Raw genomic sequence first — 21281 nt, 5'->3', positions numbered from 1 at the left:
CCGCATTCAAGCCTAACCTGTTAACAGCGCACCATACCTCCAATGTATTTAGACAGTTCTGAAGAAAAACACAATCCTCCAAACCATATACATTTAAACATAGCTTCAAATCATCGGCAAAAGCCAGCCTATGACAAGTGAGTGACTCAATCAAGTCATTTATAAAAAAACTAAACAGGAGCGGACCCAGGTTCGGGCCCTGTGGCACACCCGACGTTACGTTAAAAAGTTTCGATTTAAAGCCCTCATATTCGACATATTGAGATCTACCAATCAAGTAGGAATGAAATAAATTAAATAATCTCCCTGAAAAACCATACTGAGTTAATTTATGCAGCAAAATATAGTGGTTTATCCGATCAAAGGCTTTTTGGAAGTCGGTATAAATAACATCGACTTAAGTATTAACATCAAGTGATTCACAGATGTGGCTAGACAGACAGGATAAGTTAGTAACACAAGATCGCCCGCTAAAAAATCCATGCTGGTCTATAGAGATGAGTTCTTTTGCGTGACTAAATAGCGACCGATTCAGGATAATTTCGAAAATTTTTGAGAAGTTACAGAGTAATGAGATTGGCCTGTAGTTTACGATTTGATCAGAGTCCCCAGCTTTTAAAATAGGTATTATTTTAGCAGTCTTCCAAATTTCAGGGATTTGTTCTGTTGACAGTATTAAGTTGAAAATGTAGGTCAGCGGATCAGCCAGGACACCAATGCAATCTTTAACCAAGAAGCTAGGCACACCGTCTACACTAGATGTTAACTTATTTTTGAGTTTTTTACTGGCCAAAATAATCTGGGAAGCATCAACGTTGGAAATGTCAAAGTGGGGCACATTATCAGACGTCGACGAATGGTTAATGAAATTTGATTGTATAAATGCCTCACCAAAGAACAGTGCAAAAGCATCAACTATGTCTTGTGGGTCTTTAATTACCACGTCATCGGGTAGCCTGATCATACCTAATCATACCTAACCAAACCTGATCATAATCCTGGTGCCAGCCTTCTTAGAACCAATAAAATTCCAAAAGCTAGATGGGTCCAAAGAAATATTCCTTTCGGTGTTTGATATATACAACTTATATACATTGCGTATTTGTAGTTTGATAAGGCGTCTAAGAGAATGGAATTTATTTTGAAAGAATGGAGAATTGTACATTTTAAAGTTCTTGAAAGCCTTTTCTTTCCTATAAATGTTCCTAATCAATTCTCGAGAATAATAATTTGGAAATCTTCTTTTACGTTGCTGCTTAAGAGGAATGTAGCCCTATATGTATCATATAGGGCTCCACATGCATCATTAACGTTAGAAGATAAATACACAGTAGACCAGTCAGCTTCAAGGATCGAGTCATAAAGGAGATGAAAGTTGGCCTTTCTAAAATTAAAAGAATGAGATAAGTTTTTATTAAGCTGAAAATTATGGACACGTTGGCCTGAGACGGTAAAATCAATTTCCAGTGCAGGGTGATGCAAATCCTCCAAGACAAAAGGCACGTCACTACGCGAAACAGTACAGGTGAAGTTAGATAAAACAAGATCCAATAGTCTGTTATTATAGTTTAGGATGTGATTACACTGAACAAGATTAAAAGTGTTAGCAAAATTATTCACAGCAATAGACTTTTGACTAACATGACTACCTGTAGGTGAGTTAATAGAGAAATCAGACACGTTAAAATCGCCCACTATTATTACATTATGGTTTAGCTTTGATATTAAAAGTGTAAACTGATCCAGAAATTGCTCGAAAATTACAGATGTGATAGATGGTGGGATGTACAAAACAATCATGTAAAATATCTGTAACCTAATAGTAAATTTACAGCCAACAACATCGATAGAGGGCGCAATACTGTTGCAAAAATCAGACAAACTAATTTTTTCAGACACAATGTTTTTAGAAACTCCACAGAGAACTCCGCCACCTCCTGTGGCAATTACGGATTCAAATTTTCGGTCCGACCGGTAAACATCATAAGTCTTTGGAAATATTTCACCACTAGATATGAATATCTTATGAATGATACCTGGCAGGAGGTCTTCAGAGAAAGTAATTTTAATTTGCAGTTTCACATATTCTATTCATCATATGTGCGGCATTTTAATGTAAACTTTCCCACTAAACCATCGAGCTCCGGTAGTAACAAAAAATCATGGGTTACTAACAAAGTTTGTAAATCTAGAAGGCTGTTAAAGGAGCTGCATCAGCGTCGACGTGCGGTTCTGGCACTGAATGCAGCGTACAGAATTGAAAGCGCCAAACATAAAACTTTGATTAATAATTGTAAAAAACAATTTTACCAGCAAAAAATTATTGATTCCGAAAATTCCAGTAGAACCATGTGGTCTGTTATGTCAGAGTTAAATGGCAACAAAAAAAATATATTATTTATATTATTATTAATTTTGGAATTAAAATTAATGATAATGGAGTTTTAATTAATAATCCCAAAGAAGTGGCTACTTACTTTAATGATTTTTTTTTATAAAAGAATTAAAAAGCATTTTAAGCAATATTGCTAAAAATAAAAAAAATGCTAAAGACATGAGCAGGTCAGTTATTTTACGGCAAAGCATGAGCATTATTCCATTTAATGAAAATGAAATTTTACATATTATTAAAACTAAAATTAAAAACAAAAAGTCAAGTGGACCTGATGGAATACTGCTGGAGCTTGCCTTAAACCTTTAACTGATCTAATAAATTTATCTTTTAAAAAGGGAATTTTTCCAAATTCGTTAAAAATATCTAAAGTTATACCAGTATTTAAAAAAGGGGATCGAGTTATGCCTGACAGTGACAATTACAGACCCATAGCCTTAACCTTTTATTTTTCTAAAATTTTTGAATATGCATTGCTTCATCGGCTTATGTCTTATTTGAAAAAAAAAATCAAATTCTTTCGACAGGCCAGCATGGCTTTGTGTTTGCTAGGTCCACGACGTCTGCTGTTTTGGCATTTTTGTCGGCGGTAATTGAGGCGGGTGAGGAGATATTTTGGTGATCTCAGCAGGGCCGTATTGAGTCCGGTATTATTTCTTTTATTTATTAATCGCTAGCCTCTGGCAATAACACATAGTGTTATCACCATGTATGCTGATAATACAACTGCGCGGGTCCGAAGACAGAACATGGAAACAATTGATGTATCTACTGGAAATGCCTTAGAGGAACTTAGCAATTGGTTTATTTTAAATCAACTTTACTTGAATAATAAAAAGACTAATTACATGGTTTTTCATGCATGTCATAAAAATAGTGATATTAATTAATATTGATTAGGAACCTTAGGGTGGTAATGGAAATTAATCAGCTAATTTGGCTGTACCACGCTATTATGCACTCACGAATTTTGTACGGTATTCAGCTCTGGGGTTGTACGTCGAGTGTTTATTAGCCAAAAACACATTCTTAGGTATATTGCCGGAGTATCACCAATAACTTCCTGTAGAACTCTTTTTAGGGAATATAGAATTTTGACGGTCCCGTGTGTGTATATATTTGAAGTTTGCTTATATGTTTTTAAACATTTTAATTTTTTTACTGTTAATGATAGTTTTTATAATTACCCAACTCGTTCTAGAAATGACTTGTCCATGCCTCTTAGCAGGCTACTTATTTCTAAAAAGTGTGTATTAAGAATAGGTCCAAAACTATACAACAAATTACTGAATGATATAAAGATTAGCAAAACCATTTAGATATTTAAAAGAAAGTTAAAGGAATTCCTAGGCAATAAATGTTTTTATGATGTAGATAGCTATCTAGCCGATTAGGCAGTTAAGTATTATAACTTGTTTAACGATGTAATATAATGTTTTCTTTTTCTTTTTAACCTTTTTTTGGATGTGTAATGTCACTTTACTTTTGACTATTTTAACTTTTTTTCTAATATATTGTATAGGTGGATATTTTTAAATTTTAGTTATCTTAAAAAATCGGTAGTTCGCAAAGTTTTTTTAGTCCATATAAAACATGCAAAACTGTGACGAAATCCATACACTTTGTGTCTTATTTTTTTGGATAATAAAAGTTTTTATTTTGATGGTCGGATCACAAAGGAAATAGTAATTAAAATTAAACAAGGTAATTTAGCAGTACGTCAACTAAATAGTATACTCTGGAATAAGCACATCACTCGGAACACAAAAATTAGAAATAGTTCAGAGCTCTATTTCCTAAATAAATAAAAAAGACGCCTCCAAGATAAAAGCAAATGAAATGAACTGTTTGCATAGATGTTGCCAACTAACCAGAAAAGAGAGAATAAGGAATAGTGAAGCAAGAGAGCGTATGATGGGCATAGACATCGACATACTAGAAACTATAGAATGGAAAATGATTGAATGATCAACCAAGTAGGCCAAGCTAGGTAGACCAAGAAGATCGTAGAGAGAAAAAGTAAACTGCGCAATGGAAGATAGAGGTTTACAACCACATGACTGGAAAGATCGCAAGCGTTGGAAGCTAGGATGCGAGAAAAGGCGACAGCCGTAACAAACTAGTTGTTATACATATTTATTAGTCTTTGATAAATTATTTACAAAGCGACAAGATAAGTATTTTTTTATTCTAGGATCATGTTTAGCTCTAGCGCTGACCTTAAATACTTTCGACGCCTAAAATATATAATATTTGTTCCAAGAATGTATGTGTTCTTTTACTTACTTGCAACTCTAATTCATATTCACTATTAGGAGGATATGGAGCAATACATCGGAACCTTTCCCTTACAGTCTGAGTGCTGGTTCCTTTGACAGATTTATGGGCGCCTGCATCGAGAGAATGTGACTTTTTATGTCTATGAACATCAGGACTTGATCCTGAACTGCCGCCTTGAGGAGCTTCGGAAGTCCTAAAATAATATCGCATATTAATATAATATGGACAAGCACAATTTGATAAATATTAAATTAGTTTAATGTTAGAATTCAATAATTTAAAGATATTAACGCGAGGTTGCCACTTTGATATGAAACCGACAACGACTTTAATATTTTAATAAAATTGGAACAGATTTGTGAATAAATACCGGGTGGTAATAAATTAGTCTTTAACACTGAATTGAAACAAACCTATAAAGTAATTTTTTTATGAAAATAATTTTTATTACGATCTTATATTAAGAAATAAGAAGAATACATTTTTTTTAGTAGTTCACTCCAAATTTTAAGATAGAAAGACGTTGCCGGTTTTATATAGAAGTGACAGCACTTGAGAACTAAAGAAACAATTTAAAGATTGATCTCTACACCTTTTTTTTCTATAATTAAAATATATTTTAATCAGCGCTACCAAAAACAATGTAAATATTATCTCCAAAAAAGCAATATTTAAAAATAAATTAAGCGGCAAAAAGAATAGAGAAATAATATTAATAAAAATAATAAAACAGACATAGAGACAAAAACAATTGACCACATCATAACTTTTTATATCAAATAATTTTTTTTTGATGAATACTAGATGTTAGTCGGCTTTATTTCAGATAAAAAGTTGGGTCAGTCCATTTTATTGTTGTACTCCCTATATAATACCCTAATACCCTGTATATGGCAAACTGATAAAACACGTTAAATCTTGTTACCAAGATAATGTTATCTATCTCCCCCTGCAGATAAATACGATCCCGCTTTAATGATAGATATTTATAAACTTTCTCTGTACCTATACAGGGTGCCTCCGATTAAGTCGGCACTATTGGTATCTTTGTTAATATTTAAGATACAGGGTCGGTTAAATTAGCAAACTAGTAGTATTTTTTCTGTTGATTAAAGTAGTGAAAACAGAAAAAAATTGAACATCGCGTTTTCGAGAAAATGTGAAAAATGTACTTTTGTTAAATGGAAACCCCTGTATATTTTTACATAAATCAAAAGATAATAATTTTCTTAATAAAAAAGTTTATTTACACTAATAGCCTAAACCTAAAAATAACAAAGTTATAGCGATATTAATAATTTTGTCAAATTTAGGCAAGTTGGCCTTGAACTTTTTGAGAGCAAAACAAATAAATCATTGTTAGAATAATAAAATGACAGTAGCGTAGAGATTTTATTAAATAAAGAAATACTGACAGTTACATGTTAGCAAAGTTTGTGATTTTTGTAAATTCTAAATTAGTAAAATGCCTTTTATGCATATTGAAAAATGTGATATGTTAGAATGTTACCTTGTATGTCGAAAAAATAGTGACAGAGCGCTAGAAGAGAACCGCCAGAGATTCCAGACTCGTAACTTGCCAAACCGTAGATACTTTTTAATTCTCTACAGAAAATTTAGAAGTAACGAAAACGTGTTTAAAAGAACTAGAAGAAGGAACCAATTTATAGTAAGCGAGGATGTTGAAATTTCTATTTTGGCATATTTTGAAGCTCATATGGAAAACTCAACTAGAGATTTAGCAAGAGCTTACGGTGTGAGCTTAGTGACAATTTGGCGGGTCTTAAAGAAACACAAATTTGTGCCATATAAGTATCGACCAGTACAAACATTGTTGCCTGGCGATAACGAAAGAAGACTTGCTTTTTGCAACTAGTTACGTAATGCATATGAAGCTAATGATAATATTTTAAACCGTATAATTTGGAGCGACGAAGCTAATTTTTCAAACAAAGGTATGTTTAACCGTAAAAATGTACACTATTGGTCCCAAGAAAATGTTTTCCTTACTGATCTCAGAAATCCTCAAAATCAATTTAGTATAAACGTTTGGTGCGGCTTAATAGGAAGCCAAGTAATAGGACCTGTGTTTTATGATGGCACTTTGACTGGAAGGAGATATGTTGATCTCATATTATCTGGAGCGCTGGAAGATTATTTGGATAATGTTAACTTAGAGAGACCGCAACAAATCTATTTTCAACAGGATGGAACTTCAAACACATATTAGGCAAATAATTGGATCAATAAATAGAAGATCAATCTTAAAAGCTACATGACGTGTGCTTAAGTGTGCTCAAAAATGTATTGAACAAGATGGCGATGTTTTTGCTCATTTATTGTAAATTAGTAGTTTTACTTGATCTTATTTATATCAAAGCCAACTTGCCTAAATTTGACAAAAATATTAATATCGCTATAACTTTGTTATTTTTAGGTTTAGGCTATTAGTGTAAATAAACTTTTTTATTTGGAAAATTATTATCTTTTGATTTATGTAAAAATATACAGGGGATTCCATTTAACAAAAGTACATTTTTCACATTTTCTCGAAAACGCGATGTTCAATTTTTTTCTGTTTTTACCATTTTAATCAACAGAAAAAATACTACTAGTTTACTAATTTAACCGACCCTGTATCTTAAATATTAACAAAGATACCAATAGTGCCGACTTAATCGGAGGCACCCTGTATATTCTGAAGCTGCGCCACATTTTTCATCCAGACCATATTAGTGATCCATATTCTAATCTATGACATACTGTTGACCAGTTTTAAGGATATTTGGTACAAAAATTGCTAAAAAGTATAAAAAAGCTAATTAAATTGTTCTAACTAATTTTCTCCTTCACCATATTTTTCAGCTTTTCTTGTAAAACTTTGAACAGTAGCAAATCAAAGTTCTTATCAGTAAAATAAAAACAAGAACTGTAAAAAAAAGTAAATAAAATGCATACAATTTAGTACTATTTATACTATATTACAATTTAGTAATTAGTATACTAATAATAAATACCAAAAAAAAACTTACAGGATGTTATTAGTTTTTAATACAAGCAATTATATTAAAATGCATATAACTTGAGTTGTCAATGGCCTGTTTTTATTAATATGCCTAGGATGTTTCTTCATTTCTATCATTTCATAAGGTGATATTTTTTATAATTTCTTGTCTGAAAATTTTAAGATAGAAAAACGTAGTAAGTTTAATACCTTAACAAATTATATCAAATCTATTAAACCTCGCAAAAATAAAACTGGAAACGAAATACAATTTACAAAAAAACCAGAACTATTAATATTACTGTCGAATAAGGGTAGAGTTATTGTAGAAAAGGAGACAACTAAATATTTTCATAAAAGTTAAAATGTCCTCTCAGATCAATCAACTTATACTGAATTTAATTATGTTTAAGGTTTTTGACAGTTAGCTCTCATAAAAGAGGGTAAAACCAAAAATTTTATAACGAAGTCTTAATACCCATAATATAAAAAAACATATATAAAAAAATGAGTAAAACAAATATTTTACTGATTTTATTTGTATTTGAACTAAATACCAGTTTTTTTCTTTTTAGAGCAATAATTTGAAATTAAAGTGCTTAGTGCACATAATTTTAATAAGAAAAAGTAGATAAATTTATCAACATCAAAAAATACGTAAGTGTAATTTCGCGAAAACTTTTCTATCACTAAAAATAGTTCTATAATAAATAAAGTTCTATCTCTAAGAATAACCGATAGTTCTGCAAGTATTACTATTAGAATCCTCTCGGAAACATTTATTACAAATAAGCCCGTGTTAAAACTTACTTTATAAATAATACAAATATAGTCTATATAATTTTCATCTATAAACTTAAAATCTTTCGCCGCCATTTAAAAATAGATTCTCATCATAATCTTATTTTTAAATACACATTATTTGGTATTTTTTATTAAGTAGAGATTTTTGTTTTGGAATAGCTGCAATAATTTTTAAAAGATGTGACCGATTACTTCTAACACTTCTTTTGTTTGTAAAAAAGAACCGGTTGTTATTAGATGATTACCTAGAAAACTAGTAATTTTTATTTTTTACACTATTATTTTTCGGTTTCGGTTTATGTACAAGACAGTTTATCGTCATATTAATAAAGCATCCCTATATAAAATGAGAAATACAAAACAAAACTTTTAATCTTCTCCTCAGGATTCTAGCATCGTTAGCCAAACACGTGTCGAAAATAAAATGAAGAGTTTTGATTAGTAGTAAAACTCTTTTGTAATTCAAGTGTCACACCTAAGGTTCCAACCATAGGACTACTCAGAAGAAGTCAACGTCAAAGCTAGTAATAACGTCAAAATGGTTATGCGGCCAATAACCATGTTGACGTTGTAACTAGCTTTAACCGATACATTATCAATACAACACTGATAAACAACATCCATAAATTAATATAAACCGCGTTTTCGATTCTTTAACACTTTTATGTGGTTTTATAGAAAATAAAATCCTTAATTTTAACACGCTGTATACAATAAATTGTGCACAACGAAATAGGCATCGAAAAAAACCAAAGTTCAATTTCAAAGTTCCTTAAATTAACAAAAAACAAAACATGCCTTATTACTAAAATACTCTACTTAAGAGCTCTAACAAAGATGCAAAAACCTCCCATATCTCTAAAGGGATTCATTAGGTGGCGAGCTACTATTTCTCAGCAACGAATAATCTAGAAGCTTTATAAAATCATTTATTGATAAATGCGGCTTGATTGAAAAAGATGAATTGTTGCAAATATTAAGTTCCTAACTATGCCAGCAGAGGGTAAAATTTCTATAGTTTCTATAAACAAAGGCAGTTTTCTATATAACATTTCCATAAAAGTTACAAAATAGTTATTTATGTTAAAATTGTGTGTAATTTTAATGACATATTTTCTACAGAAAAAAAAAGCATTTGAGAGAAAAAAAAACTTTACGAGTACATAAAAAATATCAAAACATTTTAGTTGCAGTATATTGCGTCACAGAAAGATCCTTATGTAAATATCTTACTTTCTTATGAACTTGCGTGTATCTCAAATTGGATTCTTATTGATAACATGAATTATAGTAATATGAAAATATATACTCTCACAGTTTTTATACATTTGTGCTCTTATTTTGTAGTTTAAGTTGGTTAGTTAAGTTTATTTAGGGTTCTACTTACGTTTAGGTTAATATTTTCACCTATAAGATCTAGTTTTTAGTTTTAGGGCCCGATTTAGGTTATTTTATTATAAATCCTGGTAATGTAAATTTTCTTGTGTACTTACTTGGTTTAATTGTCAGATCTTTGACTAATAGTAGCGGAACTATATTTCAAAGACATAGTAAATTAAGTACAGGTAGAAGAGTGTTTACTTCAATAATCTGACGATTTGAGCATGGCTTAAGAAAAAGAGCGAGTCACAAAGTTGTAAAAAAAAACTTAACTTTGAAATACTCGAGTGCGATTGATTTTTTTTTATTTTGAAGGAAATCCTATAAGAATTACGGAAAAATTTTTATCTGACGATTTTCATGGGGCGATGTAGCTAAAACCATAAAATATAGCGTGGAGCGTACGGCTATTGAGAATTATATTTTCCACCTCGTGTCTCTCGTATCTGCTCACACTTTCTCTATCTCTCACGCCTTCCCCACTCTATCGTCTCCCGCCATGATGCTATTTCAGCTGATCACAATAGCATGCGTTTGACGCTCCGATTTGTTTATTGTGTCAAAACGATTATGTTAATTTAATGCAATAAGTTTTATATGCATTACAATAATAAGTAATAATAATGATGTCCAAACCAGGTTTGGTTACCGACTTGGTTTATTGGTAACCAACGAATAAGAAAGAAAAATCTAGAAGCATAGAAAGATATTGTCATACCATTTGACATTTTAGAAGATATAGATTTACATTAAGGTACGTTTTCCTTTTAATAGTACAATATAAAATAAATAAAAAAAAAGTTTATAACCATGTTTATTTACAGAAACACGAGAAGACGAAGAAATTTATCAAGTGTAAATCAACTTTGTAGAGGCATCCATCCAGTGAAAATTAAGATACTTATTTTTAATATTTTTTCTATTCAGTTTTTATCAATAAATGATATTGTATACAAATAAATGCATATTGTTTAATTCTAATTGTCAGATTAACAACGTTCCTCCATATAATTGTCAGATTATCGTTTAAGACGGCTAGGACATCAAGTTGAATCGTCTGTATAGAAATCTGACGAGCTCGAGTATTTTAAGGTCGCATTTTTTTTTACATAAAAAGCGCTCGAATGATTCCATGCGACTGTTTTTTTTTACATTCTTGAAGATTTGTACATGGTCGCCTTCCCACTAAAATGACAAACTTAACATCAACATTTTTTCGTTTTAGGACCTAATCTTTTTAATCCAATAGGTCCCAAATTTAGCATCCAAGGCTCCCCTACTATAAGGACGAACACCACTCTATAATTTTAAAATCTTTAAAATATATTTTTTTTCGCTAAAGGTATACTTAAAGAGTCATAAAAAATATAAAAATTGAATAAAAAAAACGTGTTGTTTTTTCGAAAACCTATATTTTTGATAAAACTGTTAGAAATCCTAGAAAATTCTCTATCATTTTGGTTTAAGGCTAATTGGCCTACAAACGATAGTAGTGGTGGGAGAAGTTATAAGTAATCATTAAAATCGTTGTAAATTCTAGACAACTTATTCGATTTTAGCAATCCATTTTTAATAAAAGAACTTTTTCATTTTACTCCAAAAATTCAAAAAATTGCAAAAATATTGTAAAAACCGGACGATGATATCTTTGCTTGAATCAAGCTGTTTCGATTTCAGCAGCTAATATTTGATTAATGGCATTACGGATTTTGTTTTCGATATCATGTCTAATTTATTTTTGACATCATATTTGAAATATATAAATAAAATAGATAAAATGTGCAAAAATATTGTGAAACCTGGACGATGATATATTTGCTCGTTTTAAAGTTATAGCAAATTAAAGTGTTTTGCACCGAGCATAGAAAACTCTTTTGCTAGATTTTTTTTGTAAAATGCCTTTTAGAAGCGATGAAACTATTATATGATTTGCGGTTTTCTTTGAATGCTTTCAAAAAGCAGCAATAGTTGAAAGGCAGTATGCCATTCGATATTCAGATCGCCGTTAACTACACCAAGCCTTAAACGAACATAATTTTGAGCTCAAAATTGATTTTTGTCAATGGATAATAGAAATGACTCGCGAAAACATGAATTTTTTGTCACATATCCTTTTAATACCAATGGTAGAGTCAACAGGCATAATATGCACTATTGGTCGCCTGAAAATCCCCGTTGGATAGCATAACTTCAGCACCAAGACCCCTGGAGTATAAACGTGTAGGGTGGCATTAACGGAATGAAAATTATTAGTGCCCACTTGTCACCAGATTTCACATGACTTGACTTTTACTTATAGGGTAGTTTAAAAGATATTGTGTACACTCACAACTAGACTTAATATCGAACACAGAATCTGTAATGCCATTAATCAAATCTATTGAAATCGAAACAGCAGGTTTTCACAACCATACTGTCTGCAACCATACTGTATGCAAAATTATTAATCAATAGTAAATTGAATTCTAAACAAAAGTTGTTATATGACCTTTCACCCTAAAATCAAAAATAACTAAGAAATTTACAGATTTTTTTTTAGTGTCAAGGTGGCTCTGATTTCATACAGGTACAATGGTAGTTTGTTTTATAAATGTCATCAAGAATAAAGTGGCAATTGGAGGTTTCTTCAGCATTAAAGTTGGTATTTTTTGAAAAAAAGAGGCTTTGAGCTTTCGTGCATTTAGAAAAATGTGATATGATACAATACAAAATACTTCTTTTTATGAATTAATGGGCAAAAATAGTGAATTAGAAGTTGTGTTTGATAGGTAGATTGGTCAATTGCTGAAGAAAGTTATAAGAAAGGAAGTTAGGAAATAAAGTAAGTGCTTTATTTCCCATGAGTAACTTACAGACCGAAGGAACTTTTTGTTTTTATATCGTAAGTTTAGATCAAATATCAATGTATTAAAAAAAACTAGGACTAATAAGCAATTCATAATACGTAAAGCAACTGAAATTCACTTAATGTTTTAGTGCAAATAAGTAGATTCTGTTTAGGAACCATTCACAGCATTCTAACAAAGCATAGGTTTGTGCACTACAAGAAAGGTGCATTCAGTTTTGTCAGTCAGGCTTAATGCTCTTTTGGGGCTACTTAAAAGATATTGTGTTTAAGAGGCGGTATGACACACTTGAAAATCTTCAGCTAAGCATAATTTATTCAATCAGTAATATTGATTCAAAAAAGTATTTCATTTTTCTCAAAGAGACCTCTTAATAATAAAAATTCAGAAATTGGAGGGACACAAAGTCAATGGTCTCAGATTATGTTTATTTTTTAAAAAAACTATTACACGTGTTTCGCCTTACAATGTTAAGATACGACTTACCGGTAAAACTATTCGTTTAACACCACAAACATTTAAGTTAAAATAAAAAATAAATAAACAGTGAGGACTCACAAGTTGGAACAAATTCATTTAAAATTCAGGGGTGTGTTCGAAAAAAAACGCTCGGACACGTCGATTTTTATTTTTTGTCGCGATTTTTTTCATAATGAATTTATGTATACAGGGTGAACCGAAAAGAATTGACATTTTGATGATGGTAGGATATGTTCGATCTGTTTAACAATAAGTATCCGGAGAGGCCTACACGTTCGGTAGGTAGTAAGCAAATTTGGAAAAAAGTTTAGAGATTTTGGAGACCTGGGCCGTCCCACTCTTCCAGAAAACAGACAATTAGATATTTTGTTCGATTTACAAGAAAATCTGCATAAATCAATTCGATAAGTTGCTGCAGATCAGTCGGTTAATAAATTATGTGTTCTAAAATATTTGCATAGGAATAAATGGCATTCATATAAAATTCATTTAATTCAGGAGCTTATTGAAAATGATCACATCCGTAGAAAATAGTTTTGCGAAATAATGATGAATAAATGTAATTCAAATCCACAATTTTAAGTAAGATTGTTTTTTTCCGACGAGGCAAGTTTTTTCTTCAAAATCAGATAGTACCTAGTTTAATTGCGATTTATCCAAATGGTGAAAACCCATTTATACCGGCAAATTCGATATGATTCTTCCAAAAAAAATGGCGTCCCCCCCATTATTCGCGAACAGTATGAGATTACCTTAGCAACATTTTTCCAAATAGATGGATTGGAAGGGAGGGTTTTATTGAATGGCCAGCAAGGTCGCCAGATTTAACCCCATTGGATTTTTATCTATGGGGTTATCTAAAATCTAAAGTTTATTATGATAAATCTGAAAGTTTAGAAGAATTAAAAAAAAGAATTAGAGCCGAAATACAACAAATCCGGTCTCAAACAATAAGTAAAGTGCTACAAGAATTTGAATATCGAATTTTAAATATATTATCATAATATAATATAAAACATACAAATACTGAATTTTAAATATATTTGTTCCAAGTTGCGCGTCCTCACTATATAAAAAAATATTGCTGAAGTTCACATTATATCCGGTTTCAAAACTAAATAAAATAAAAGTAAACAAAACAAGCAGAATGAAGTTGAACAGGAAAACGGAAATAAAGCAAAAAAATAAAAAGATTTGACTTAGAGACTTGAACCAGCGACAATCGGGTTACCAAGCAAGCGTAAACTAGTAAACGTACAGGACTCCTTTTTGCCCTTGTGATCTCCAACTTTTCTAATAAGTCAAGCTTATTTCCTTTGGGGCACTCATGAAGGATTTTTACAATTTCCGTGATGAAAAGAAAGTGTTCTAAAGACAATAAATGGCTTGCAAAAGCCGATTTAGTCTCGGTGATTTCCGTATCTCTGTGTTTGTTATATTCTCTTAAGTGTTCCCGCACATTCGTTATTTTTCTTCCAGACTGACCATATGACATAATTATTATATTAAAGTAAAAAATTACACTGAATTTGCCATAAAATATGTAAAAATGTGAAAGATTTAAACATCTCTTGCTGGTTACTTTTAACTTTATCACACCATTTTCCATTTATCATAACAGATTTTTCTCACAGCTACTGAATTATTCGTTGCTGAGACATGCCAATATTATGTTGATATTCAAAAAAATAATTAGCTTGAATAGGAATAGGAACAGTTACCTTTAATAAGAGAAAACGTGCAAAAGAGTTGCAACATATAATATAATCAAATCGACAAAACTATAAAGCTCCTGCGAGTAAAAAACCACCCGATAAAAGTTCGTTGTAAAGTTCATTCTAACTAAAATAAAAAAAAAATTGAAATAATATAAACTGTAAGAGATAAAGAAAAAAATCGAAAGTTTCTTAAAATAAATATACATGCGCTATATAAGAAATTATATCTATAATCGACTTTAACTAGTATATTAGTTTATTCGGGGATAACTTTGTTTTAGTATATTCTAAGCATGGCGAGGTAATATATCTATTAATGCACTCCACCAAAAGCGACTATAGTGTCTAGCAGTCATCTAGACCAACACACACCTGGAACTAGGAGTTAAAATCGACGGTCTGTCCTTGTGTTTAATACGGTGCGAGGACGATCCGAATAATCTGTGATGGTCCACCGGAGGCTGCAGTTGTAACAACTGACTGGGGCACGAACCTGATCTAAAATATGGAGAAAAAAAACACACGCATGCGAGAATAATTAACAAAGTACAACACAAATGAGTGGCTCTAACATACGTCACAAATATTTGCTTTTATTAAAACATGCAGGATATTACAAAATGGATGTCATATGTAAGAATCTTGCAAACTCTTGGAGACCTTTATTTCTAACCGATGTTCGTAAACTTATATAATATTTACATCACCACTTTTCTCCTGCTATCTGCGTTTAAACTTACCTAAAACGATTTAACGCTTATAGAATATGTAATAAGTTAAACGGTTACTAGCAAGAGAAGTAGTCAACTTAAGGATTTTCAAATTAGGTGTAAACATTTCTCGAATGGTTTTTCAGTTCCAGTAAACACAAAATAGCAGTTTGAAAGTTCTTTCTTTAGAAGATTAAAAATCTAGAATTAGCATTACCGTGGAACTATGGGCTGTCTGTTTGCTTGCAACATCTCTAATGCAATAATGCCAAACGCTTATGTAGAAATGACAAAAAAAACACTTTATAATATCATACAAATTTGTCACTTAGTTGGACAGGCACAAGACTACAATACTTCTTCCCATTTAATAAAACATGAAGCATTTAAAAAAAATAATATGATAAGTAAATAACAGATAATGCCTTAAATATAGACACCTTTGCCGTTTATAGACTCTTTATCCATTATTTTACGTACTTCATTAGAGTAAACCTATCTAATCAAATGCATTTTTGTGGAAATTAAATTTTTATAATTATTATAGATTTCTTAATAATTCATATTTTAAGCCACACATTTTTAACATTTGAATAGGCCATTTTCCTGCCAAGACAACAAAAAAACATAAAATCAGTTCCGTCAATAAAACCATGAACAAAACTCGAGTTTTTTATTCTTTATAGTCTGTTAATAAATAAGCATTTTAAATGAATATTTGAACTTAAAACATACAGATCCTCATTCAAGTTTTCATTTAGATTTATTTTTATGATCCCCTATTCTACGTTTACGATGACGATTCTCCCTTGAGATTATATTATAACAATATGATAAAAATATCACTTATGAAAAGATCGGCTTGGATCGCCTTTTTTCCGAGATGTGGCACAAACGGCACAATAGTAATAGTTCTCTACCATAGTAATAGTTCCCAGAAACACTCAAATGGGACCATTTTCCCTTTTCAACTAAAAACTAAAGAAAAAACACAGAACTTCACAAATTCTGAATGTAAACACAAAGCCTTTTGACAAGAGGACATTTCGCGCAAAACTGAGCTTTTTTTGGTGGGGTTGCCATTCCAAATTTTTTAGAAGAACCGATTTTAAGAATAAAAATGTTTTTTTTTTGGTTTGAAGATGTCATTTTTGCTCTTAGAATAGCTTCATTCTATTTCTACTTTTTATTTTTAAACCAAAATCCAACACAAATTAACATTATTATATGTGTTAATATATAGCTATAAATGTCCTCTTGAAAATGTATGTAAATTTTGACAACAGAGAATCAGCGTGAATGTTTGTAAACAAAACATCCTCTTGCCCCTGAGCATATTTTCAACTCAAAGTTGTCGTTTACTGATTCTAGTCTTTCAATGTTCTAAGGTTCTTTCCTCCACATTGATTGATTAACCAAAAGCAATTAAATTTCGAAATCGGAAAAAAGCTATAAATTAAAATCCCTTTTGTTTAATTTCATATATAAATTAAACAAAAGGTTTTGTTTTTACGAAAACGTAAGGTTTTGAAACGTGACCATCATTTTATGCTTCTTGTTAAGTTAATTGGAAGTAGGGTCAAATAAAACTATCGCTTTAAATTTTAAAATTGTTGACGTTTCAGTCCATATTAGGCCATCCTAAGGGCAATACAGTCGATATAAATAGTGTTAATTAAAATTATAAAACTATTAGTGGTTTTTAACTTCAAATTAATATGAATTAAAACTTACTAGTTTTAAATACATATCACATTTTACACAAATAACAATATACACCTTTACATTTAAACATTTGTACCAAACAAATGGGGACAACACAATTTTTATAAAAATTAAAAGAAAAAGTATTAAGATTAAAGCTCAAAACAAATTTATAATAAAAAATTGAAACAGTTAATAATTTACAAAGTATCCCACTTAACATGGACAAGCTAATATCTTCATTGCTTGTTAGGCGATTGTTTTCATTTTTGGAAGAGGGCTGTATGGCTATAAGGCGCACATTTTGCCCAAGGTTTGAAAAGCTACATGTCATAGACGTACGCTTTAATAAGGCTTGATATTTTTCGATCTAAGAATAAACTAATTTTAGGATACTATTTAGTTAAAATCTGTTAAATATTGATACAGAGTGTGTCATTAAAATAAATCATTCTTAAGCCATGTCTCTTAAGCCCTAATAATAAAGGTTTTACCCACATTAAACATAAGCCTGTTTAAAACACACCATCCTGATAAAATCTTAATATCTCCGAAAACCTGAGCTCTAATGTAATTAGAATCTTTATTACTCCACAACATGGTGGTCATCATCACCAAACTGAACCACTTTGCACTGTAGTCTCAAAGAGCCTAAGTCATTTACATACAGCAAAAATAATGGTGATCCTAACCTTGAGGTACTCCAGACTTCTACAATCAAATAAAAGGGATCTACAATCAAACACCCAGTTACTGTAACTAGCGTATTTTGGCGTGTTTATGGCAGAAACTAACGCACTCAATGATGAGACAGGCAAAAAGAGTAGTAATTTCATGTTATTCTATCAGCTCTAGAGGATTTATGGTTCTTTGGGCTTTTAATTGTATCCTCAACTTGTCGGTGAGATCAACAAGATGAAAAATAAAAGAATGTTGAACTGACCCTAACATAACAACTTAGTCATAAAATAGAGATTTTTAGCTGAAATCCTGAGGGCTGTTACCCATGGTTTTCTATTTCTAACCTTAAGTCTTTATTTTCGGAAAACACTGATTTATGTTTTCACAGAGCACATGAAAAAATAAGATAAATGGGTCAGAAGCCATTTTAACTGCAATCCACTGTTACATGGAATTTTAGCAAGAATGGCTTCATGGTCAGAAATACCAGAAGAGAGTACTGTAAATAACACATCATTTAAATTTCTACCCAAATCAAGTAGTTGCAATCATAGTTGTTCCAGATGAGGATGCCATTCGTGTGGGAAAATTAATATGCATTTTTTAGTCGTAAGACTCCAATATACTTAATAATAATAATGTCTTTTTATTTAAATAAAAAAAAACAAATACATACATACATAGTTAATTAAGGCTGCTCCTACTTAACCATTAAAAATAGATAGCATAAAAGAATAATAAAGTTACAAAAAGAGGTATATTTCCAGAATTAAATGCAGTAAACGCAGAATAAAAATACACAGATCATTAGTGCAATAAAACATGATTTTTCAATTTGAAGACTTTGATGAGTATGATTAGGTGATTAAGTAGGTAAGGAATATGATTGATAGAATTAAATGTAAATGACGTTTTAAATAGAGAGCAGTTTTAAATTTGGGCATAGTAAGTGATTCTTTGCTTCTTACATTTAAGTGATGAACTTTGTTTCTTGGAATAAATTTACTCTTGAGTTTTTTTTATAGAAGAGGTCATAGAAGTGCCGGTAATAATTTTATGAACAAAATTGACAAGATGAAACTTCCATCTGTTTGACATATTCAGCCAATTTGTTTCTGATATTTTATGCGATATGTGGTCTCCCTTTTTAATGCCATATATTAATCTACAACAAGAGTTTTGCATCACTGAATTCTTTGATGTTCTAATAACCGCAAACAAGGCGTATATATAAAATCGCAGTAATTATTAATTTTAGGGCCAAAAAGGCCTTTTTTGTTCAAGTGTTTGACATGTTCGCTAAAACGAAGATCTTCGTCCATATGTAAACCTAAATTTCTCGCGGAAGGTACGAAAGGAAGTATGACCCCTCCTAGGTTAATATTAACATTATTTTTTAAAATCATTTTATTTTTTTTTTTACTTGTAAAACATAGAAGCTTGGATTTATTGAAGTTAAGTTGTATATTATGCTCATTAGACAAAGACCTAATGGTTTCTAAGTCGTGATTAACACGCTGTGTTGCAACAACAAAATTGGTGGCATCAAAGTTATATACCAGTTGCGTATCGTCAGCAAAGGCGGTAGCTGTACAGAAATTAGTACAACGAAGAATATCAGCGGTGTATATTATAAAAAGCAAAGGAGATAAAATAGAGCCTTGAGGAACACTGGAATGAATACTTAATGAATACTTGTCTTACAAGAAGTTCCATTGTATGTTACTTCCTGAAATCTATTATTAAGAACAGATGAGATAATATTTAAAGCAGCATCTGAGCACCCATAATAATGCAGTTTGGAACACAAGTAGTTGTCCAGGATATCAAAAGCCTTAGAATAATTTAATAATATTAAGAGACTGGCCATGCATTTATCGTTAGACTCCAAAATATTATCAGTTACAGAAACAAGCGCTTTTATTATAATTTACCACCACATTTAAAACCACAAACGCTGCGTTGCAAAGGGAGAATTCAGAAAAAAGTTTCAAGAGTTTGTTTGTTAACTAAAATACCAGTTCCACCATGTATGAAATGTTGATGAAAAAAAAATGGACATAGGAGCATAATCAGATACTAAAAAACATTCATTAGGCCTTAACCCGTGCTCAGTTAATAATACAATATCGGGAAAAAGATACTTATTATTAGTTTTTAAGTACATACTTACGAGGCCACTGGATAAATGACTGGTTTATATCAACATAATAATAGTCCAAAAATCTCATCCATTAGTCTCTAAGAGACCAACATACAAAATTGACGAGAAACAAAGAAAAACACAAAGTCACGGTCTCACAACATGTAATTATACGGGCTACACGTGTTTCGCTCTAGTTAGAGCATCATCAGGCCTAAAATAAAAATAATACTTAAACAGAACTGAAAACTTACATAAAACAATAAAAAACCTTAGCTCTCAGTTCTTTAAATCATTAAAATATTGTAACCATCATATGTACGCAGACGATACTCAGGTGTATTTTTCTTTTAAGCCCCCTCAAATTCTGGAAGCCAATGCTCAAAATAATTCTGATTTAGAAAATCTTTTTCAAACAGCTACTAAGCATATGCTAAAAATTAATCCAGCAAAATCAAAGGCATTAGTATTTTGTAGTGAAAGCATAAGAAATAATGTTCTTGAAAACCTTAACACAGGAATTAATTCTAATTCAATATCAATGAAAATCTTAGAAAAAAATGTAGGTTTGATTATTGACAGTAAAATGAGGTATAAAGAACATGTAACGTCTAAACTTAAAAGCGGTTACTTAGCATTAAGACTTATATCCACATCAATTCTTCTGAAAATTTGCATGTCCCCGTTTTTTGGGTGCTCTCTTTATTTTTCGTTCCAAAAATGGTGTAAATCCAATTTTAGGGGAGGATTCAGGGGAGCTTACCCTTCTGATGGCCCATATCTTATGTTTCCTATAAGAAATTTAAGAATCTACAACACCATCTAGTTAGCCATGAAAAAATACAAAATTATTGTCTCTTGCATTATTTGTTCGATATAATTAAGCGTTGTCGAGAAAATCGCTGATAAACGAAAGGGAAGCATAATTCAACTCGATTGACCTATTAAATTAGAAAAAACGAAATGGGCTGTGACTGTTTTATTTTTTGTCAAATAAAATTAATTTTATCAAAAAATGTAAAAAATGATAATTTTAGATTTTTTCGTGGCTAATTAGACGGTGTTAATCTTCAAATTTCTCATTGGAAACAAAAGATATAGGCCATCAAAAGGGCAAGCGCCCCTGAATCCTTTCCTAA

General features: G+C 31.0%; 1 protein-coding gene across 8 annotated transcripts in view; it reads right to left on the bottom strand.

The window, feature by feature from the left end:
- Positions 1-21281, bottom strand: part of LOC126744375 (E3 ubiquitin-protein ligase SH3RF3) — an 84928-nt gene that overhangs the window by 8616 nt on the left and 55031 nt on the right. For 7 of the 8 annotated variants that reach the window (XM_050451749.1, XM_050451748.1, XM_050451755.1 and 4 more), the window contains 2 exons: positions 15277-15402; positions 4679-4865 (listed from right to left, as the gene is read on the bottom strand). In XM_050451749.1, coding sequence (XP_050307706.1) covers positions 4679-4865; positions 15277-15402 — 313 coding nt within the window. The remainder of the gene's footprint in view (positions 1-4678; positions 4866-15276; positions 15403-21281) is intronic. The other variant, XM_050451753.1, reaches the window with a different exon arrangement.

Source organism: Anthonomus grandis, chromosome 14 (genome assembly GCF_022605725.1).
Source record: "Anthonomus grandis grandis chromosome 14, icAntGran1.3, whole genome shotgun sequence".
Lineage (NCBI taxonomy): Eukaryota > Metazoa > Arthropoda > Insecta > Coleoptera > Curculionidae > Anthonomus > Anthonomus grandis.
Note: the sequence above shows the minus strand (reverse complement) of the source record. Positions and strands in the feature narration are given on the sequence as shown.